Source organism: Pituophis catenifer, unplaced genomic scaffold (assembly GCF_029215685.1).
Source record: "Pituophis catenifer annectens isolate HBS135680 unplaced genomic scaffold, rPitCat1.0.hap2 SCAF_9, whole genome shotgun sequence".
Classification (NCBI taxonomy): Eukaryota; Metazoa; Chordata; class Lepidosauria; order Squamata; family Colubridae; genus Pituophis; species Pituophis catenifer.
Genome location: NW_027256889.1, coordinates 20292075 through 20314372, shown reverse-complemented (window position 1 = coordinate 20314372; position 22298 = coordinate 20292075). Strand labels below are relative to the sequence as shown.

The following is a 22298-nucleotide window of genomic DNA, read 5'->3' as shown; positions in this document are numbered from 1 at the left end:
CGCTTTAAAGGTGATAACCAGCACCTTGAAGCGCACCAGGAAGACCACTGGGAGCCAGTGCAGCTCGCGCAGGAGCGGTGTTACATGGGAGCGCCAAGCTGCTCCCATCACTACCCGCGCTGCTGGGTTCTGACTGGTTCAATTGTGAACTGTGAGGTCCTTGGTGCTCTCTGAGCTTGGTTGTTTTCTTGCAGAAATGTCATGACCCAACTAGGTAACAACTTCAGTACCGTACTATAAGGGAGTGGCATTTGCACTCTATTTATTTATATACAAGTGTACTGATGATATTATCTAACTGGGTCATGAAATGTCTGCAGGCAAACTACTAAAATCAGGGAGCACCAAGGGCCCCACACATTTGATACTCCTACTGTCCCTATTTTTCTATCTCCTAATTGAAACCACCTTTGATTTAAAGCACTGTTCACTCCAAATCCAGTTTAAGACTGAAATTGTGTGTATACGTATCACTACATTGTATACCTCTATATCAGAAGGAAGAATAACCCAGCTGCTCAGCCTTTTGTCTGTGTTTGTAAGCAAAAAATGGACTTGTCCATATATTCCAATTTCTACCTATTTCATTTGCTGTTACACTCCTGCCAGTTTCCAAAATGACGCCATCACAAACTATATACACGTTTTTGTAAGCATTTCTTAGAACATGTGCATTATTATTATTATCATCTCTTTTATTCATTAAACATGAAACTCAATCAATTGAACATTTAAAAATGCATCACAAATACCATTGACTGGTGCTAATGGTTGATACGGGTTGTTGCCAGCATCTTAGGTATCAACCAAGTACCATTATGATTATGATTATGATTACTACTATTACTACAACTACTACTACTCTTACTCTTACTATTATTATCTCTTTTATTCACTAAACATGAAACTCAGTCAACTGATTATTCAAAAATGCATCACAAATACCATTGACTGGTGCTAATGGTTGATCCGGGTTGCTGCCAGCGTCCTAGGTATCAACCAAGTATCTTCTTAAAATATATGTTTTGAGTAGCGCAGTTTTTTGCAGTTCCGCTGGTGTTATTGTAGGAAGCTGCAATTTCTTGATGTGTTTTGTAAAATTCTTGGATGTGGTACCAAGTGCCCCGATGACAATGGGTATCACTGTTTATTTATTTATTTATTTATTAGTACAATTTATATGCTGTCCTTCTCCATAAACTCAGGGCGGCTTACAATACATTATAGCAATAGCCTACATACTTTTTTATATATACCTGCTTATTAGGGCTTTTGGCCCCCCCTAAGCAGTGTTGTTCTATACAAAGTTGGCTTATTGCCCCCACAATCCGGGTCCTCAATTTACCTACCTCGAACGGATGGAAGGCTGAGTCAACCTTGAGCCTGGTGAGATTCAAACTTGCACTAATTGCAGGCAGCTGGCAGCTAAGTGCTAACACTTAACAGCACTTTAGTCCGCTGCACCACCGAGGCTCTTGTTACATGTTTCATTCATGATGATGATGATGATGATGATGATGATGATGATGATGATGTAAGCAAATTTGACCTGGCATTCTGTAACAAGCAATTTTTCTCCATGATATAAAGGGTTTTTTTCTCTCACATACTTTACTGTGCATATTCTGTGCACATTATTGTCCCTTTTTTAAGAAAAAGGCACCACAAAATTCAGAGAATCATGGGAATCAAAAGCGTTTGGTTTCTATATTGATTCAAGAAGTGTGAGTTAAGTAAATTTGCACTGGAATTGGCCCCCAAAAAAGAAAAAAAGTCTTCCCTCATTTCTGATGCTAAAAAATTTAGCCTAAATTCTTTAGACTAAGAAGAGCAAGCAAAACTACAGACACGTCCAACTGGCAAACATGCTTAGCTTTTAAAAATTATATTCCTTTAAACAAACACTCTTCAGATCTTGGATACAGTTCTTTACTCTAGCCAAAGAGCAAAATGAATTTGTTTTCTACATAATCATGAATTTTGACAAGAAATTGGATCTCACTGCGATTACAACTAAATGTTCCGGTCTTGTAAAAAAAGAATAATAATAAGTTAATAATGGCTGAAACGCATTTTCTCTGTGTTATCTTGGCATATGAATACAAAAAAAATAAAGGAGAAAAAAAGACAAATAGTTGCATGAAATGAATGCGTAAAACCCACACTGTGTACCAGGCTGGTATTTCTTATTCAGCAGTATTTAATGAAAAGCCTGTTATGTTCTAATTAAAGGAAAACCAGAAACCAGAAACCAAATAACCAATCGTTACGGTTGTTACTGTCCATCTTGCTTTTTTTTCCTTCTGCATTTTTTTTCCTAACAGAATGATGTTTTAATCTAGAAGAACAATTTTTCTTCATTGGAAAATATAATGTAGTCTGCTGGCAGCTCGCTAACTACGGCTGCATTTTATTTATCTCTCCTTTCAACCTCCATTATGTAAGGAGGCATTTAAAAAAAATAAAAATAAGGATGACTGTTATGCTTACGATGTGACATATTGACTTTGGCAACTCTCCGGGATGGAAAACGGGAGCTGAGTTCACACAACACATTTAACCAGATGAGTCCTACACCTAAGCAGCTGCCTTTATGCAATGGATGAAAAATATCCCATTAATTTCAATCTTTTACATTTATTTCTGAATTTCTCTATCCTTCACCAAGTATACAACTTTGGATGGTGTACAAGCAAGAAAAAATAAACAGTTCATCCATACAATAATCAACTAATTAAAAAGCCAAATAAAACAGTTAGTTACTAGTTTTCCCAGATTGTCTAAATCCAATTAAAAAATAAACCAGCCAATGGATGAATGCAGAGTTCATAGAATTGCATAGAGCCAGAAAATTGGTCAGCTCATTCCCCTTCTCTAATTCCAATATGGGGGAACCATGGAGTTCCCAGTTACTACTGAACTAAGCTTTCATCATCTCAACCTAGCTAGACTGAATGGGGATAATAGGAGAATTGTTGTCCAATTGGCAACTTGAGGAGATGTGGACTTCAACTCCCAGAATCCCCATCACCATCAGCCATGTCTACACATCCTCAAGTTGCCATGGTTGACAGACACTGGCTTAAAGGGATGGCCTTAGGGGTGCTATTCAGCAGGTTCTGATAGGTTCTGACAAACTGGTAGCAGAAATTTTGAGTAGTTCAAAGAACCAGCAAATACCACCTCTGGCTGGCCCCAGAGTGGGGTGGGAAATGGAGATTTTGCAATATCCTTCCCCCAGGAGTGGGGAGGGAATGGGGATTTTGCAGTATCCTTCCCCCGGAGTGGGGTGGGAATGGAGATTTTGCAGTATTCTTCCCCTGGAGTAGGGTGGGAATGGAGATTTTGCAGTATCCTTCCCCTGCCACGCCCACCAAGCCACTTCTACAGAACCGGTAGTAAAAAAATTTGGATTTCACCACTGAGATAACACCCTGTGGTGAGATGGGTGGCAAACAAATTTAATAAAGAAATAAATTACCAAAGGAGGAAAATAAATATTTGATGGTTTATTGTCAAGCACAAAGAATCCTGGACCATTCGTAATGCTGCAGCCTAGCAGATTTATTCAAGCCTATACACAAGAATCTAGTCAACTGAAGCTCAACATTAAATTGGCACCAGAGAAGGCTCAACGGAATTCAGGAGAGGTTGGACTCTAAACTGATGACGTCTTTAACTCCACTCTCCAGCTCTGCCTGATTTTCTCATACATTTAGTCCACTTTAGCCTGCTGCATCAAGGAGACTCCTTTCAAGAAGAGGCCCAGAGCAGCTCCTACACTCCATGGTTCTCTAAGAATGTTACCACTTGATTCTTCAGATATTTGGGAAGAGTTTGGCCATAGGATGTGATTTTTTTTTCCACTGCTGTGAGCTGATAATCATGGATGTCAAAGAGGTAAACACAAGGAGCAGTTGCATCAATGGCATTTATTTTAATGTTAATGAAATTTTAATGTGCTGTACCTGAAATCAAATCACATTTGATTTTCACCCTGCTCTTGGCATCTACTTTGCTCTGATCCAAATTTCTTTGAAGGTGCAGCCACTGGCATATTTCTTAAACACTCATTTTTAAACTTCTAGGAGTGGGCTCTGTCTCTTTCTATCTTTCTTTCTTTCTTTCTTTCTTTCTTTCTTTCTTTCTTTCTTTCTTTCTTTCTGAGAGAGAGAGAAGGAGGGAGGGAGAGAGGGACACAGAGAGAGAGAAACACACACAGGGCATCATACCCACCACAAAGCAATGAATTCAAATCTCAGAGAACATCACTGAAAGCAAGTAATTCATCTTTCTATTAGAAACATTTAAATTTCCCAAATGCTTATATCTCATCCATCTCAAACCCAGCACATTTGGAGGCCACGCAGTTGAGGGGGTAATTCCAGTTTTGAAGAGTCACAAAAAAAACCTCCACCTGCTTGCCTGATCCCTGCCTGTCTCTGCCATTCCCCTCTCTCCTGTGAAAATCTCTTCCATCGACTGCTTAAGGCAATGTCTCTCAGCCTTGGCTACTTTGCAATATATGGACTTCAGCTCTTAGAATTCCCTGGCCAGCATGCCTGAGGAATTCTGGGAATTGAAATCCATGCTGACTGTGATCTTCTGGGAGTTGAAGTCCAGATTCCTGAGGTTGAGAAACACTGCCGGAAGGGATGTGTAGATTCCCTCTTATGCTGTAAAGATATGTATTCTTCACACACACACACACACACACACACACACACAAATTAGATGTTAGAAAGCATGCATCTCAATCATGCAGTTGCTGACCTTGAAAGGCTGGGAAATGAGGGCAAACGAAAGATGTTGGCCTATCTATCTGATCCCAGCTAAAGCTCCCCCATTTCTCAACCCCTCTCAGAATCAGAGACCTTAAAGGCAGGGGTGAAATTCAGCAGGTTCTGGAGAACCAGTAGCGGAAATTTTGAGTAGTTCGGAGAACCGGCAAATACCACCTCTGGCTGGCCCCAGAGTGGGGTGGGAATGGGGATTTTGCAGTATCCTTCCCCCAGGAGTGGGGAGAGAATGGAGATTTTGCAATATCCTTCCCCCAGGAGTGGGGTGGGAATGGATATTTTGTAGTATCCTTCCTCTGCCATGCCTACCAAGCCATGTCCACCAAGCCACACCCACAGAACCGGTAGTAAAAAAAAAAAAAATGAATTCCACCACTGCTTAAAGCCCCTATGTTTGCATAATAACAGAGGCAGCTGATTAAATATAAACAACCCAGAATCTTCAAGAAAGGCCACCCATAAGTCCATTTTATCCCCTAAAGAGAAAAGACCACATGGCTGGGTTCATGTAATATGCTGAATGAGATCCATGACTGAAGTTAACTAACAGTTACTATATAGTTAGTTTTTCTGACTTGGGTGAATCCATGTGGTTAGTTTGGGAATAGAGACATTAGGCAATTGTGGAATCAGATTCAATGTGGTGTGGGAACATAGCATATCCTACTTCCTATCAGCTTCATCCTTGCCATTGGTTTGATCTAACAGAACTTTACAAAGTGCCTGGTGAGTTGTGGTGAGTTGTATTTCTGATATGGTTCCTTCTTCTTCTTCTTCTTCTTCTTCTTCTTCTTCTTCTTCTTCTTCTTCTTCTTCTTCTTCTTCTTCTTCTTCTTCTTCTTCCTCCTCCTCCTCCTCCTCCTCCTCCCATTCTCCTTCCTCTTCCTCTTCCTCTTCCTCCTCCTCTTCCTCTTCCTCTTCTTCTTCTTCTTCTTCTCTTTCTCCTTCTCCTTCTTCTTCTCTTTCTCCTTCTCCTTCTCCTTCTCCTTCTTCTTCTTGTGCCATATCCATCATCAGACATTGGCGATCATGTTGGCAATCCTATTTTTGTCAACAGCCATATGAAAAAGTGCTGCTGAGTTTTGTCCAAACCGGTCCCTTAGGTTTTGAAGCCATGATGTTCTTCTTCTGCCTGGACCTCATTTGCCTTCAATCTTTCCCTGGAGGATTAAGTGAAGGATGCTGTATTTTTCTGGGTGTCGCATCACATGTCCAAAATATTCTAACTTTCGCTTTTTAATGGCTTTGATGATTTCCCTTTGCTTTCCCAGGCGACTTATCACCTCCTCATTTGTGATTTTGTTAACCCAGTTTATACATAACAGTCGTCTGTAAATCCACATTTCAAATGCTCCTAGTCTCTTCAAGTGGTTTTCTGTCAGAGACCAACTCTCTACTCCATAGAGCAGGATAGAAAAGATGTAACATCTGACAAGCCTGATTTTCAGTCTTAGGCTTATGTTGTGACTGCAGAAGAGCTTTTTCATTTTGAAGAATGCTGTTCGAGCTTTCTCTATCCTTGTCTTTACTTCACTGATCATGTCCCAGCTTTCATGTCAATTAAAACGGAGGTACGTGATCCTCGGTTTCTAGCTCTAAAAATTCCCAACTAGGTGCATGTTTGATAAGCATTACAGTAATGATTTCTCTCCTACTCTAATTCACCATTGTTGATATTATCATAATCCATGAATCTCCACAATGATCATTGGTCACAAATCACTCTTGATGACGATCCCTTTGCCTGGGCAAGCCATCTGCAAGATGTCGTTTGGCTCACGTGAAACGCAAAGGAAACCCCCATGTTGCCACCTGATTAGTTTCAGGCAGCGCTTCCAAATCTAGACACACGTTGGGACTTGGGATCTCCCAGAATTTCCCAGCCAGAATGGCCACTGTTGAGAATTCTGGGGATTGAAGTCTATGCATCTGGCTATTGCTAGCTAGGAAACTGGGATACTTTAAGGTGTGTGAAGGTGAGGTTTGTTTTCCAGAGCATAACAGAGCAGCTGGAAAGAGGTAGGTGGATACTCACCCCACTTCTGCCCCTGATAGGCGGCTCCAGCAGAACTTCGAAGTCCTTCAGAGCTGCCAAACTTGTTTGACCAGAGCAGTGCAGTATAAACAGCATCTCCCAAAATGGATAGCAAGTACAAAAATTCTAGAGAATTCCTGGAGGCCCGGCACTCTGACACATCCGCAATCAACAGGTACATAGAGATAAACAACAACTACATACCATTCAACAGGGACAATCAAAAAGCCAGAAAGGGAATAAATATGACTAAAACACTTCCTCATTAGCAATCAACACCCAGATGAATGGAGATTAACACTAGACCAACAATCAAGAAGCAAACGAGAGAGAGAGAGAAGTTCCCTGAGGATGGACCCCAGCACAAGTCCAAAAGCTTGGAAGACTAAATCTCTGGTCTTGGTGGCCAACACGTACATTTGCCTTCATTCAAAGCAAACAATACTCCGGTCAAGGAACCAGCTAACCATAAATGACAGCCTAATCAAGGAACTGCCAAGTTCGCTCCCACCAACACTGACAGGGAAAGCCACTAGATAGAACATAAAACGAGAGTAAACCCTACTCTTACTAGCATTGATGTTGTTACCTAGTTAGGTTAAAAAATGTGCAAGAAAACAACCACGCTCAGAGGATCCCACAGAGCATCTCCAGCTTCTCTTTTGGATTTTTCCTCACTGCCAGGTTGACCATTCTTAAGTCAACTCTACCAACACAAGATTAGCTGACCCTGTTTTCAATCTCTAGACAATACCTACAGGTAGTTCTCGATTTACAACCATTTTTCAGTGAAAAAAAGTGACTTACAACCAGCCCTTGCACTTATGAGCCATGGTGCAGTGGTTAGAATGCAATACTGCAGGCTACTTCTGCTGATTGCCAGCTGCCAGCAGTTCGGCAGTTCGATTCTCACCGGCTCAAGATTGACTCAGCCTTCCGTCTAGTGGTGCGATTCAACCAGTTTGCATCACTTCGGGAGAACCGGTTGTCAATTTTCTGAGCAGTTTGGTGAACTGGTTGTTGGAAGAAATCATTAGGGCAGAGAACCGGATGTTAAATTATTTGAATCCCACCACTACTTCCGTCCTTCCAAGTTCGGTAAAATGAGGACCCAGATTGTTGGGAGCAATATGCTGACTCTATAAACCGCCTAGAGAGGGCTGTAAAAGCACTGTGAAGCGATATATACGTCTAAGTGCTATTGCTATTGCAGAGGTGGTTTTCAGCAGGTTCTGACCAGTTCTGGAGAACCAGTAGTGGAAATTTTGAGGAGTTCGGAGAACCGATAGTAAAAATTCTGACAGGCCCTGCCCCCATCTATTCTCTGCCTCCCAAGTTCCAGCTGATTGGGAGGAAATGGGGAATTTGCAGTAACCTTCCCCTGGAGTGGGGAGAGAATGGAGATTTTACAATATCCTTCCCCTGCCACGCCCACCAAGCCACACCCACAGAACTGGTAGTAAAAAAATTTGAAACCCACCACTGTGCTATTGCTATTGCTATTATGACCATTGAAGTTACCGAACTTGGTAACTCCTCCAAACCAGGAGTGAAATGCTACCGGTTCGGACTGGATCACCCGATTCGGTAGCGATGGCGGTGGATGGTTCGGAGAACCGGTAGCAAAAATCCCTACCCCCCCCCCAAGCCCATCTGAGCAATCATCAGAGACTTTTTAAAAAAAATTTTAAAAGCATTTTTTCTACAACCTCTTCGGCGCAAAAAATGCTTTTTAAAATAAAAAAAAAAGCCTCTGATGATCGCGTGGCTCAGCTGGATCGTCAAAGCATTTTTTTCTACAACCTCTTTGTAGAAAAAAATGCTTTTAAAAGCCTCTGACGATCCGGGCAGAGTTGCCTGATCGTCAGAGGCTTTTAAACGCATTTTTTCTGAAGAGGTTGTAGAAAAAATGGTTTTAAAAGTTAAAAAAAAAAAAAGTTGGCCACGCCCACCCAGTCACATTACCCCCACACACACACCAAGCCACGCCCACAGAACTGGTAGTAACAAATTTTACATTTCACCACTGCTCGAAACCAATAGAAACATCCCATATCAATTCACTCCTAGCATTGTGCTTTAGTTGTTTCAGGAAGAGTGGCTGAGCCTTGAGTAACGCTGTTGCAAACAAAGACACCAAAGAGCTGCCCTGCCAGGGGATGTCACGCTACGCAGGATGAGATGGACAGTTGTCAGCTCCAGGCTTCTTTTAAGGATGTGAAACGCAAAGTGATGAATGATTGGTGTTGCTGTGTTGAAAAAGCCAAGCTTCGGGGCAGAGAGAGTGTCTAACTGACCTCCCTTTCAGAGGTGGCACATTCGGCTGGGTTGTGCCAAGCCTTAAGACAAATTGGAAAGCTCTCAAAGAAAAGCTGCAGAAATGATTAAAAACCTCTGGAAGGCATTGTCCTAGGAAGGAGGAGAGGAGGAATTCGGCCTAGGGGTGTGAAAGAAATGTGGGGGGTGGGGTGGGGTTTGCAGATCTGGGAAGAAAGGAGCGGCCCTGTGAGAATGATGAAATGTTTAAACGCGTGCCAGGAAGAAGAGCTGTCTTTTGCCATCTCCACCGGGTATCACAGGGGCACAAAGAGGGAGGACTTAAATGATGTGGGGCAGTGGTGAAATCCAAATTTTGTTACTACCGGTTCTGTGGGCATAGCTTGGTGGGCATGGTGTGGCTTGATGGGCATGGCTTGGTGGGCATGGCAGGGGAAGGATACTGCAAAATCTCCATTCCCTCCCTACTACAGGGGAAAGATACTGCAAAATCACCATTCCCTCCCCACTCTGGGGCCAGCCAGAGGTGGTATTTGCCGGTTCTCCGAACTATTCAAAATTTCCACTACCGGTTCTCCGAACTGCTTAAAATTTCTGCTTCCTATTCTCCAGAACCTGTCAGAACGTGCTGGATTTCACACCTGATGTGGGATGATGTATTCAGGAGGATATGAAAAAGGAGGAAACGGTCACATGCAGCCTCTCTGTGGGACACTTGGAGACCTGAACTACAACGTGGCTGGGAAAATTAAAATTACTAAAAGGCCTTTGAGGCACAAACAGGGCAAAGAGGTAATACACGAGACGGGAGAGAAAGATCTTTGCGCCGTAAGTAAATTCCAAGGCACCTTCTTGCAGGACAGCAAAGCAAGCTGGAGAATATAAGGACCAGATTGCATCTTTTCAACCAGAGATATCCAACCGTGGGAACTTTAAGATCTGTGGACTTTAACTTCCCAGAATCCCCCCCCCAGCCAGCAGGAAGTTGGAGTTGAAGGGTTTTAAAGTTCCCAAGGTTGGACACCCCTGGCTGCTGGTTTTAAAAAGGCCAAGTTGTCTGGTACTGAAGGCTGTAAATATATTACTGGAAGGGTTGCACTCCAAAGCAGGGGTCTCCAACCTTGGCAGCTTTGCTGGCTGAGGAATTCTGGGAGTTGAAGTCCACACCAGGGGTGGGTTCTACTTACCTTTACTACCGGTTCGCAACGGGATCGCATGCACATGCACAGAACGCCAATGACAACATCCGGGGTGGTGGGCGGGGCCTCACGCCGGTTTTACTACCGGTTCTTGCAAACTGGTCCAAACCGGGGGCAACCCACCACTGGTCCACACATCTTAAAATTGCCAAGGTTGGAGACCCCTGCTCCAAAGGACAACAATTTCCCATCCCAAGATGATGAATACAGGTAGCCCTCAACTTATGACCACAGTTGGGACCAGAATTTCCACTGATAAGCAAGGTGGATGTTAAATGAGTTGCAACTGGTTTTGCAACCGTTATTGCCATATAAACCAATTCCTGCCACTGTTAACTGAATCATGTGGTTCTTAATCGAATCTATCTTCGCTCATAGACTTTGCTTTTTTTTTAATTTTTTTTATTATTTGATTTATATGCCGCCCTTCTCCGGAGACTCAGGGCGGCTTACAGTGCGTTAAGCAATAGCCTTCATACTTTTGTATATTTTATACAAAGTCAGCTTATTGCCCCCACAAACTGGGTCCTCAATTTACCTACCTTAGAAAGGATGGAAGGCTGAGTCAACCTTGAGCCTGGTGAGATTCGAACTTACTTTAATTGCAGACAGCTGGTGTTAAATTACAGTGCCTTGTCTGCAGAGCTATCCAGGCTCCTGGGATAGCTGGGAAGAAGCCAGCTGGGAAGATCACAAATGGTGATCACATGATCCCAGGATGCTGCCGCAACCATCATAAATATATGCCAATTGTCAAGCACCCACATGATCACATGACCATGGGGATGCCGTACCTGTCAGAAGTACAAGAACCGGCCACAAAGCATTTTTGTTTCCCCTGTATCCTTGTAACTTCGAATGGATGCTGAATGAATAGTTGTAAGCAGGGGTGGGCTTCAAAAATTTTAGCAAGGGGTTCTCTGCCCAGTTGCTGGGTGGGCATGGCCATGGTGGGCGCAGCCTAGTCGGCCTCCTTCACCACGGCAGGGAATGGTGTTTTTGCCCTCCCTGGGCTCCAGAGGCTTTCCTTGAGACTCTGGGAGAGTGAAAATGACCTCCCCAGGCTCTGGAGGCCCTTTAGAGGCCGGAAACAGGCCTGAACTTCCCGAACTTCCGGTAGGCCCTCCCCGAGCCTCCGCATGCGCCCTGCACTTACCTGCATCCAAAACAGGCCATGTGAAGACTCCTGGGAGGGGAGGGATGGGTTGGGAGGGGCCAGCTAGGAGTGGGATTTGGGAGTTCTCCGAACTGCACAGAATCTTAGCTAGAGGTTCTCCCGAACCCCTGGGAACCCCCAGCAGCCCACCCCGGTTGTAAGTTGAGGACTACCTATAAAAATGAATTGCATTTTGTCCCTGTTACAAATAATGGGATTTCTAGGCCAGGGGTCTCCAACCTTGGCAACTTTAAGCCTGGTGGACTGGGGAATTCTGGGAGTTGAAGTCCACCAGGCTTAAAGTTGCCAAGGTTGAAGACCCCTGTTCTAGGCAACAATATTTGTGATCAAAAGTAACAAGCTTGGAATGTACCATTTAAAAATACCAACACAATTAGAGCAGAGGTGTTAACATGACCCTCCCTTCGTAATTATGCAAGCATTATACAACCCTCTTAGCATTAATAAAAAACTGACTGCTGAGGTGTGTAGCTTTTTTTTCATGCAGCAACAGATCCGCTGAATCTTTCAACAGTCTCCCAAGAAGAGACCCAGCCAGATAAAACGAGATAACACCAGGACTAAGATAGAATTGTCTGAAGTAAAAATAGAATCTGAGCTAACTAAACTAAGTCCTCAAAAATATAATTCCCCCCCCCCAATTTTGCCTTAGTAACATTTATAATTTGATGTACTCAAAAGATTTCTGGGGTCCCAGATTGTGAATTTCCCTTCCCATTGTATCTCCTGACAAATTACTATTCTTAATATTGCGATTGATTGCACAATCAACCAGACGTTTAGGCCTGGACTTGGCATTTTAACCACCTATCAATCCTTCCCAAGGACCTGAGATAGGTCATTTTGTTTGTTTGTTTGTTTGTTTGTTTGTTTATTTATTTATTTATTTATTTATTTATTTATTTATTTATTTATTTATTTATTTATTTATTTGTCAGCAAGTACAAGGAAACAAGTAACAGTATAGACATAGACATGGACACATGAAAAAAAATTGGCACAAATAAAAGGAAATAAATAAGCAAACCATAGCCAGCCATAAACACTTTTACTTTTACTTTACTTTTATTTGATTTATATACCGCCCTACTCCCGAAGGACTCAGGGCGGTGAACAGCCAACAATAAAATACATACATACAAAATTTAAAAAGCAGAAATAAAATCGAATTAAATAGTTTGGCCCAGACAGATTAAAAAAAAAAACCCCAATCAATTTAAAACAAATTAAACTTTGAATATTAAAAATATTAAAAATATTAAAAAATTATTTAAAAAGAGGGAGAAAGTTAGGCCAGGCCCGCCTGGTGGAATAAAAAGGTCTTAAGAGCGCGGCGGAAGGTGCGCAGATCCGGGATCCTCCGTATCTCCAGGGGGAGCTCGTTCCAGATAGTAGGTGCCCCCACAGAGAAGGCCCTCCCCCTGGAGGCCGCCAGTCGACATTGTTTGGCCGACGGCACATAAAATAAGTACATATAAATGGGGACAGTAGGACAGGGATGGAAGGCACACTGGTGCGCTTATGCACGCCCCCTTTACGGACCTCTTAAGAAACACGAAAGGTCCATGGTAGACAGTTTAAGGTAAAAGGTATGGGGGTTAGAGAGACTAACAACAGGATCAGGTAGAGTGTTCGAGACATTTACTACTCTATTGCAGAAGTCATATTTCCTACAATCAAGATTAGAGTGAATTACATTGAATTTGAGTCTATTGAGAGCCCTTGTGTCATTACGGTTGAAATTAAAGTACTCATTTACAGGTAGGACGTTTTGGTAAATAATCTTGTGTACTAAGCTTAGGTCGGAACGTAGATGGCATAGTTCAAGGCTATCCAGGCCTAAAATTTCAAGCCTGGTGGGATAGGGAATTTTATTTCGAGCAGAGGATTTGAGTACCCTTCTAGTAAAATATCTCTGGCTCCTCTCTAATGTATTGATGTCTGAAATACAGTGAAGGTTCCAGGCAAGTGAGCAGTATTCAAAGATAGGTCTGGCAAACAACAATTATTGTTGTTTGATAGTGATAAAAGTATCATAATGGGTTGTGAGCTATTCCAAGTAAAGCTTCCTTTTGCAATTGACTGACGGTGATTTGGTCAATGCCGATAGTGTTTAAGTCGTACTCCAGATGTTTTGCGAGGTACCCAAGGTGTCTATTACTATTGATAGTAAGTATCTTTGCTTTATTTTGCCACAGTCATTCCACTTATATTCGTTGTCTTCGTATTTTGTGATTTCCCACCCCACCTCCCAGTTCTTTCTCTTCTTTTCAGTTCAGTTACTGCCATGTCCACCGTCCAGAATTTTTTCTCTTTCTTATTGACAATTGTTAAGTCTGGGGTATTACAGTATGTAGTAGGTACCTGTTTGAATTCTAAAGCCCCAGAGTATTTTTACTTCTTTATATCTACTTCTATTATTATTATTATTATTATTATTATTATTATTATTATTATTATTTCAAATTGTTTTTGTAATCACGTAACCCCCCAACAGATAATAAAGCACCAAGAGAACATGATGCATTCCCACCCCACTCCAGGGGAAGGATACTGCAAACTCTCCATTCCCACCCCACTCTGGGGCCAGCCATAGGTGGTATTTGCAGGTTCTCCGAACTACTCAAAATTTCCGCTACCGGTTCTCCAGAACCTGCCAGAACCTTCTAGATTTCACCTCTGGACAAGAGCTACGTTATTTATTTATTTATTTATTTATTTATTTATTTATTTATTTATTTATTTATTTATTTATTTATTAGTCCAATTTATATGCCGCCCTTCTCCATAGATTCAGGGTGGCTTACAATGCATTATAGCAATAGCCTGCATACTTTTTTGTATATACCTGCTTATTAGGGCTTTTGCCACCCCCCCAAGCAATGTTGTTCTATACAAAGTTGGCTTATTGCCCCCACAATCCGGGTCCTCAATTTACCTACCTTGAAAGGATGGAAGGCTGAGTCAACCTTGAGCCTGGTGAGATTCGAACTTGCACTAATTGCAGGCAGCTGGCAGCTAAGTGCTAGCACTTAACAGCACTTTAGTCTGCTGCACCACTGAGGCTCTTGTTACATGTTTCATTCATGATGATGATGATGTAAGCAAATTTGACCTGACATTCTATGGCTCTTATTATCAAAGAAATAGTGAAACAAAATCATGAAAGAAAGGATGCCAAAGGAGTGACAACATGAAATGCGAATGACAAACATTAAGATAATTTTTAAAAGTATTAAACTGAATCGTTGAATTGTCCCGTGGCAAGTTGGCCATAGAGAATTGGCCGCGCCGAGTTGGCTGAGGCAAGTTGTCCCATTTTGAATTAAGAATGTCACAGCTGGACTTGAAGAAACAGCTTCTTCTCTTTCTTTGCAATATTGTGCTGATACTAGTGTGCCTTGACCGTGTTTAATCTCCTCTGACAACATCCCTGTTTTTGACATTTCATTTTACAATAATTTTCCTCAAGGTGCTCGTCACCCAGTGAATAAAATCCAGACCTCAATTATGTGCTGGAATCTTACCAAAATATGGCAAACTGTCCTGACTTCTGCCTTCCCACCTGAGCACTGAATGTATGTTGTTTACCTGGGGTTTTCAGATGGAGAATCCCAGATCTATAAATTAGATTAGGAACTCAAAAAACATCTAGGAAGAAACTAATCACCCTTCTCTAAAGGTAAAGGTTCCTCTTGCACATATGTGCTAGTCGTTCCCGACTCTAGGGGGCGGTGCTCATCTCCGTTTCAAAGCTGAAGAGCCAGCGCTGTCCGAAGACGTCTCCGTGGTCATATGGCCGGCATGACTAAACGCCAAAGGTGCACGGAACACTGTTGCCTTTCCACCAAAGTGATCCCTATTTTTCTACTTGCATTTTTTAACGTGCTTTCGAACTGCTAGGTTGGCAGAAGCTGGGACAAGTCATGGGAGCTCATCCCATTACGCGGCACTAGGGATTCGAACCGCTGAACTGCTGACCTTTTGATTGACAAGCTCGCCATGTTAGCCATTGAGCCACCGTATCCCTTGGCTATTGTTGCCTAAAAGGACAGGACATCTACATGGAGAGTCAAAAAATTTGATATCCATGACCGAAAGATCCATATCCGTGAATACCAGGCCAACAATCAAGCAGGAAACAAGGCCCCGATCCAGGAACTACCAACTGAGACAAACAGTAAACAACAGCTTAATCAGGGAACCACCGAGAACATTCCCACCAACATTGACAGGGAAAGCCAATAAAAGAGAATATTTGGAGCTCAGAGGTCCTTGGTGCTCTCTGAGGTTGTTTTCTTGCAAATAGTTCATTGCCCAAACTAGGTGACATAATCACCCTTCAGAGAGTAACTCCCACTCCCTCGTAGCACTGACGATGTAACCTAGTTGGGTATTGAAACATCTGGAAGAAAACAGCCAAATTCAGGGAGCATCAACTATGCCACAGATCCATATTTTTTTCCTTCCATTCAATACAGGTAGTCCTCGACTTAAAACAGTTCATTTAGTGATTATTCAAAGTTACAACAATTCATTAGTGATAATTCAAAGTTACAGCAATTCATTTAGTGATTATTCAAAGTTTTTAAAAAAGTGATTTATGACCATTTTTCACACTTATGACCTTTGCAGCATCCCCATGGTCAGATGATTGTACGTTCAGATGCTTGGAAACTGACTCATATTTATGACGGTTGCTCAGTGTCCCTGGGTGATGGGATCTTTTGAGACCCTCTGACAAGCAAAGTCAATGGGGAAACCAGATTCACTTAACAACTGTGTTGTTATTGATTTAACAACTGCAGTGATTCACTTAACAAATATGGCAAGAAAAGTCATAAAATGGGGCAAAGCTCACTTAACAAATTCCTCATTTAGCAACATAAATTCTGGGCTCAATTGGGGTCATAAGTCGAGGATTACCTGTAGTGTCTGATTCTTGGAGACTCCCTGGACAAGCCCCTGCAGTTTTCTTGGCGAGGTTTTTCAGAAGTGGTTTGCCATTGCCTACTTCCCTAGGGCTGAGAAAAAGCGACTGGCCCAAGGCCATCCAGCCGACTTCGAGGCAGAACTAGAACTCTCTGCCTCCCAGCTTCCAGCCTGATGCCTTCACTACTACACCAATCATACATGTCAAAAAGGGACAGGGGTGAAATTCAACAGGTTCTGACCGGTTCCGGAGAACCGGTAGCGGAAATTTTGAGCAGTTTGAAGAACTGGCAAATACCACCTCTGGCTGGGCCCAGAGTGGGGTGGAAATGGAGATTTTGCAGTATCCTTCCCCCAGGAGTGGGGAGGGAATGAGGATTTTGCAACATCTTTCCCCCAGGAGTGGGGAGGGAATGGAGATTTTGCAATATCCTTCCCCCAGGAGTGGGGAGGGAATGAAGATTTTGCAATATCCTTCCCCCAGGAGTGAGGAGGGAATGGAGATTTTACAATATCCTTCCCCCAGGAGTGGGGAGGGAATGGAGATTTTGCAGTATCCTTTCCCTGGAGTGGGGTGGGAATGGAGATTTTGCAATATCCTTCCTCCAGGAGTGGGGTGGGAATGGAGATTTTGCAATATCCCTCCCCCAGAAGTGGGGTGGGAATGGAGATTTTGCAATATCCTTCCTCCAGGAGTGGGGTGGGAATGGAGATTTTGCAATATCCCTCCCCCAGAAGTGGGGTGGGAATGGGGATTTTACAATATCCTTTCCGCAGGAGTGTGGAGGGAATGGAGATTTTACAATATCCTTCCCCCAGGAGTGGGGAGGGAATGGAGATTTTACAATATCCTTCCCCCAGGAGTGGGGAGGGAATGGTGATTTTGCAGTATCCTTTCCCTGGAGTGGGGTGGGGATGGAGATTTTGCAGCATCCTTCCCCTGCCACGCCCACCAAGCCACGCCCACGGAACCGGTACTAAAAAAATTTGAATTCCACCACTGGTCAGGGGAGCTTTGATCATGTGGTGATAGTGGGGGGGGCAATTTGCTATTCCCTGACCACCTTTTGCAGCCCCCTCTGGGTGGGGAGACTCCATCACCTTTCATCCAGCTCCTGCTTTTGGTGCAACTTTCCGAATCTGGCAGATTAGGCAGATGCTTAATTCGTCCCGCCCACGTAGGAGTTATTTTTAGAACATCCCACGGAGAGATAAATATTGTTTGTGTCGTTTTTTGAAAAATATGTTAATAGCTTCACAGTTGCCTTCTGAATTGCCGACGCAGGCTGCCGTTCCCCCACCCTCGGTAGATACACCCATTCCTTCCCAACAGCCTGGCATCTTATGGGAAACCTGAGATGGGTCTGGTTACTTAACCACTTGAGAATGGATTTCTTTTAGTGACACGGAAAACTGTCCCCTGCAGGAATCCTTGAGAGCCTTGATAGTACAAGGGTTTAGTGCACCCTGTTATTAACACAGCTGCCTGCAATTTCTGCTGGTTCGAATCTCTCCAAGGCTCAAGGTTGACTCAGCCTTCCATCCTTTCTAAGGTAGGTGAAATGAGGACCCAGTTTGTGGGGGCAATAAGCTGACTTTGTATAAAATATACAAAAGAATGAAGGCTATTGCTTAAAGCACTGTAAGCTGCCCTGAGTCTCCGGAGAAGGGCGGCATATAAATCAAATTTTAAAAAAAATTAAAAAAAAAATCCTCCATCTCTGGGAAAGCGGGAATGTTTTTTTAAATAATAATAATTATTATTATTATTATTATTATTATTCCATCCCAACATCTAAAGCAGCTCAAAATCAAGGAAAAACAATTATATAACAAATCTTTCTGGCCAGATGTTCCGTTTTGTCCCACATTAGTACTGTGTTTTATTTCCCCAATCTCTGGGGAGAACATGTGTTCCTTATTTTATTTCAGGGTGAGGACAGATCAACATTTTTTTAAAAAAGAAAAACCTAGTGGTTTCAATGTTTTTGAAAGGTTGCCCTGCCTAGAGAGGAAGGAAGATAGCACGGAACTCATTATATCCAGTGATTATTTCTGGAGAATGAATGTATATTTATTCAAGGAAGGAGGTGGAGCTCCTATGAAACAGGCACCCAACCCCAAAACTAACATTGGTAGAATTTACATCAGATGGCTGCGGCTGCTGCCTCATCTCACTTCTTTTGGCTTCAGAGAGAAATTCAACTAGCTTTAAGGCAGTCCATGGTCTTCCCGAGTGGGTGAAGTGTGTCCCATCACATCTGGAGTGAATCAGGAAGAGCAGGACGAGGCTTGGCCGTAGAGCAGGGGTGAAATCCAGCAGGTTCTGACAGGTTCTGGAGAACTGGTAGCGGAAATTTTGAGCAGTTCGGAAAACCGGCAAATGCCACCTCTGGCTGGCCCCAGAGTGGGATGGGAATGGTGATTTTGCAGTATCCTTCCCCTGGAGTGGGGAGGGAATGGGGATTTTGCAGGATCCTTCCCCTGGAGTGAGGTGGGAATGGAGATTTTGCAATATCCTTCCACCAGGAGTGGGGAGGGAATGGGGATTTTGCAATATCCTTCCTCCAGGAGTGGGGAGGGAATGGAGATTTTGCAGTATCCTTCCCCTGCCATGTCCATCAAGCCACACCACACCCACTAAGCCTTGCCCACAGAACCGGAAGTAAAAAAAATTGGATTTCACCATTGCTGTAGAGCAGTGTTTCCCAACACTTAGGGACTTTAAGAGGCATGGACTTCAACTTCAAAGCGTGCAGGCTGGGGGATTCTGGGAGTTGAGGTCCATGCCTCTTAAAGTTCCCAAAGCCATAGAGTAGGGAGTCTCCAACCTTGGCAACTTTAAGCCTGGTGGACTTCAACTCCCAGAATTCCCCAGCCAGCTTTGCTTCAACTGGGAGTTGAAGTCCACCAGGCTTAAAGTTGCCAAGGTTGGAGATCCCTGCCATAAAGCAGCAGTCCCCCACCCCTTAAAGAAAATTTTTCCATGGACCGGGAAAAAGTCCTTGACTATATGTCAGATTGGTCTAACAAGTGGCAATTTCCAACAAATGCTCTGTCTTGCACATTGGCAAAAAAAAAAAAAAATCAAAACATAAAATACAAATTAGATGGAGATGACCTTGTAGATGACCCTCACTCTGTCAAGGACCTTGGAGTACTCATTTCTAAAGATTTAAGTGACCGAGCCCACTGTAACAACATTGCCAAAAAGGCATTAAGAGTTGTTAACCTAATCTTGCATAGCTTCTTCTCTGGTAATGTTGTACTACTAACTAGAGCATACAAAACATTTGCTAGACCAATTCTTGAATACAGCTCATCTGTCTGGAACCCGCACTGCATATCGGACATAAATACAATCGAGAGAGTCCAGAGATATTTTACGAGAAGAGTCCTCCATTCCTCTAACCGGACTCCAAATGTTGGGCGTAGACAACTTAGAACTACGCCGACTTCAGTCTGACCTAAGCATAGTACATAAAATTATCTGCCACAATGTCCTTCCTGTCAATGACTACTTCAGCTTCAACCACAACAATACACGAGCACACAATAGATGCAAACTCAAGGTAAACTGCTCCAAACTCGATTGCAGAAAATACGGCTTCAGCAACAGAGTGGTCAATGCCTGGAATGCACTACCTGACTCTGTAGTTTCTTCCCCAAACCCCCAAAACTTTCACCTTAGACTGTCTACTGTAGACCTCACCCCATTCCTAAGAGGTCTGTAAGGGGCGTGCATAAGTGCACCAGCGTGCCTACCATCCCTATCCTAATATTCCTTTTTACTTACTCTTTTTGTATATTCAGATTCTGTTTATACTTTTACCTGTTATCTTATATATTATGCTTGACAAATAAATTTATGAACTTGTGAACCTAGATCCCAGGCATGCACAGTTTTGCTCGTCCTCCCACTCACTTCCAGCTATCTCTCTATCCAAAATGTGGGTTTTGCTCCCTTCAAGAGTCACCTTTGTCTTTCAAATGCAGATGGACCGCTGAATCTTGTCCTGAGGGGGTTTGATCTCCTACGTTGTGCCATCACAACTGATGACATTTCAAAAATAGAAGTTGCCTTTTGAAAGAAGCCCTTTGAGACAGCTGTGGCCTGGGTGACTGAGAATCTCCACAGACATATCTCTGTTGACAGTTATAGACCAGAACTGGTCCTCTTCCAGGGGATTGGGGCAAATAATAGTCCCAATTGACAAAAAGGCTAAGGGGAATGAGCCAGATAAACTATAGGCCTATTAGTCTCATGAGTGTTGTCAGCAAGCTATACATGCTAAAGATTTAAATCTTAAATTACAAGACCAGATTGAATTGGAGGGTCTGATCCAAGACCAACAGCCAGGTTTCAGAGAAGGAAGATCACCAGTAGATCACAGGTTATCCTTGCATCATTTAGTACAAAAATATACATACAAAAAAAAAATCACTCTTCATAGCCTTTCTTGATTTCAAACAAACCTTTGACTCCATTTCCAGAATAGAATAGAATAGAATAGAATAGAATAGAATAGAATAGAATAGAATAGAATAGAATAGAATAGAATAGAATAGAATAGAATTTATTGGCCAACTGTGATTGGACACGTAAGGAATTTGTCTTTGGTGCATATGCTCTCAGTGTACATAAAAAGACAAGATACATTCGTCAAGAATCATAAGGTACAACACTTTAATGATAGTCATAGGGTACAAATAAGCAATCAGGAAACAATCAATATCAATCGTAAGGATACAAGCAACAAAGTTACAGTCATGCAGTCATAAGTGGGAAGAGATGGGTGATAGGAACAATGAGAAGACTAATAGTAATAGTAATGCGAATAGAATAGAATAGAATAGAATAGAATAGAATAGAATAGAATAGAATAGAATAGAATAGAATAGAATCTTTATTTGGAATAGAATAGAATAGAATAGAATAGAATAGAATAGAATAGAATAGAATAGAATAGAATAGAATAGAATAGAATAGAATCTTTATTTGGAATGGAGTAGAGTAGAGTAGAGTAGAGTAGAGTAGAATAGAATAGAATAGAATAGAATAGAATAGAATAGAATAGAATAGAATAGAATAGAATAGAAATGTTCTGTGGTTATTAGGACAATCCTCAAAAACCAAATACTAACCAAGAAAGCCGGGTTCGCAACATTACACAATCCACCCTATCCAACCCCGATTTAACGGAAGCAAAAGTGACCGCTAAATTCCGACCCGCCTGAATTGCGGAGCGAACTCAAGAGTTCGAACCGAGCTGGGACCCCGCTGAGCCGCCTCCCTTCGCAACCATTCGCCCTTCTCGCCCCTCTTCCCAAGAAGAAGCCACCGGGACTAAGGAACGGGTGGGGGGGGCCGGGGTGCGAATTAAACTCTCCCAGGCTCGTTTTTGGGTGGGTTTTTTTGGGAGGGGGCGATTCCCCCCTCCGAGACCGGGGGTGGGGCTGGAAAAGCCGCAAGATGCAGCGGCGCCAGGGCGCCTTTTCCCTCCCCACGCGCGTTTTTGCGGAATTCATTTTTCGCCACTTCCCTGCCCCAAACAAGAGCAAAAGCAGGCCGACAGCAGCTTCCTCAGACCACATTTCCCCCAGGGGAAAAGCGCCCTGAAATCCACGGGATCTCTTCCAGCCGAGATCTAGATCAATTTTATCCGGGGGGAAAAAAAGCGCAAATATTTCAGGTATTTTTCCATCTTGGAGAGGTTCTAAGTTTTACTCAAGGGGTGGATTCCGAGTCCCATAAGCGCCCAGGGTTTGGACTTCACCTTCATCGTCATTCGCAAGCCGGTTGCGGATGATGGGAGAGCGGAATTGATATTGGGAAAGATTGCGGACAAGGAAATTTCCTTTAAAAAAAACAAAAAACC

At 42.8% G+C, this 22298-nt stretch overlaps 1 protein-coding gene across 1 annotated transcript in view; it reads right to left on the bottom strand.

The window, feature by feature from the left end:
- Positions 1 to 7015, bottom strand: part of TFAP2E (transcription factor AP-2 epsilon) — a 62081-nt gene extending 55066 nt beyond the window's left edge. The window contains exon 1 of the mRNA XM_070949248.1: positions 6835 to 7015. Coding sequence (XP_070805349.1) covers positions 6835 to 7015 — 181 coding nt within the window. The remainder of the gene's footprint in view (positions 1 to 6834) is intronic.
- Positions 7016 to 22298: the final 15283 nt, after the last annotated feature.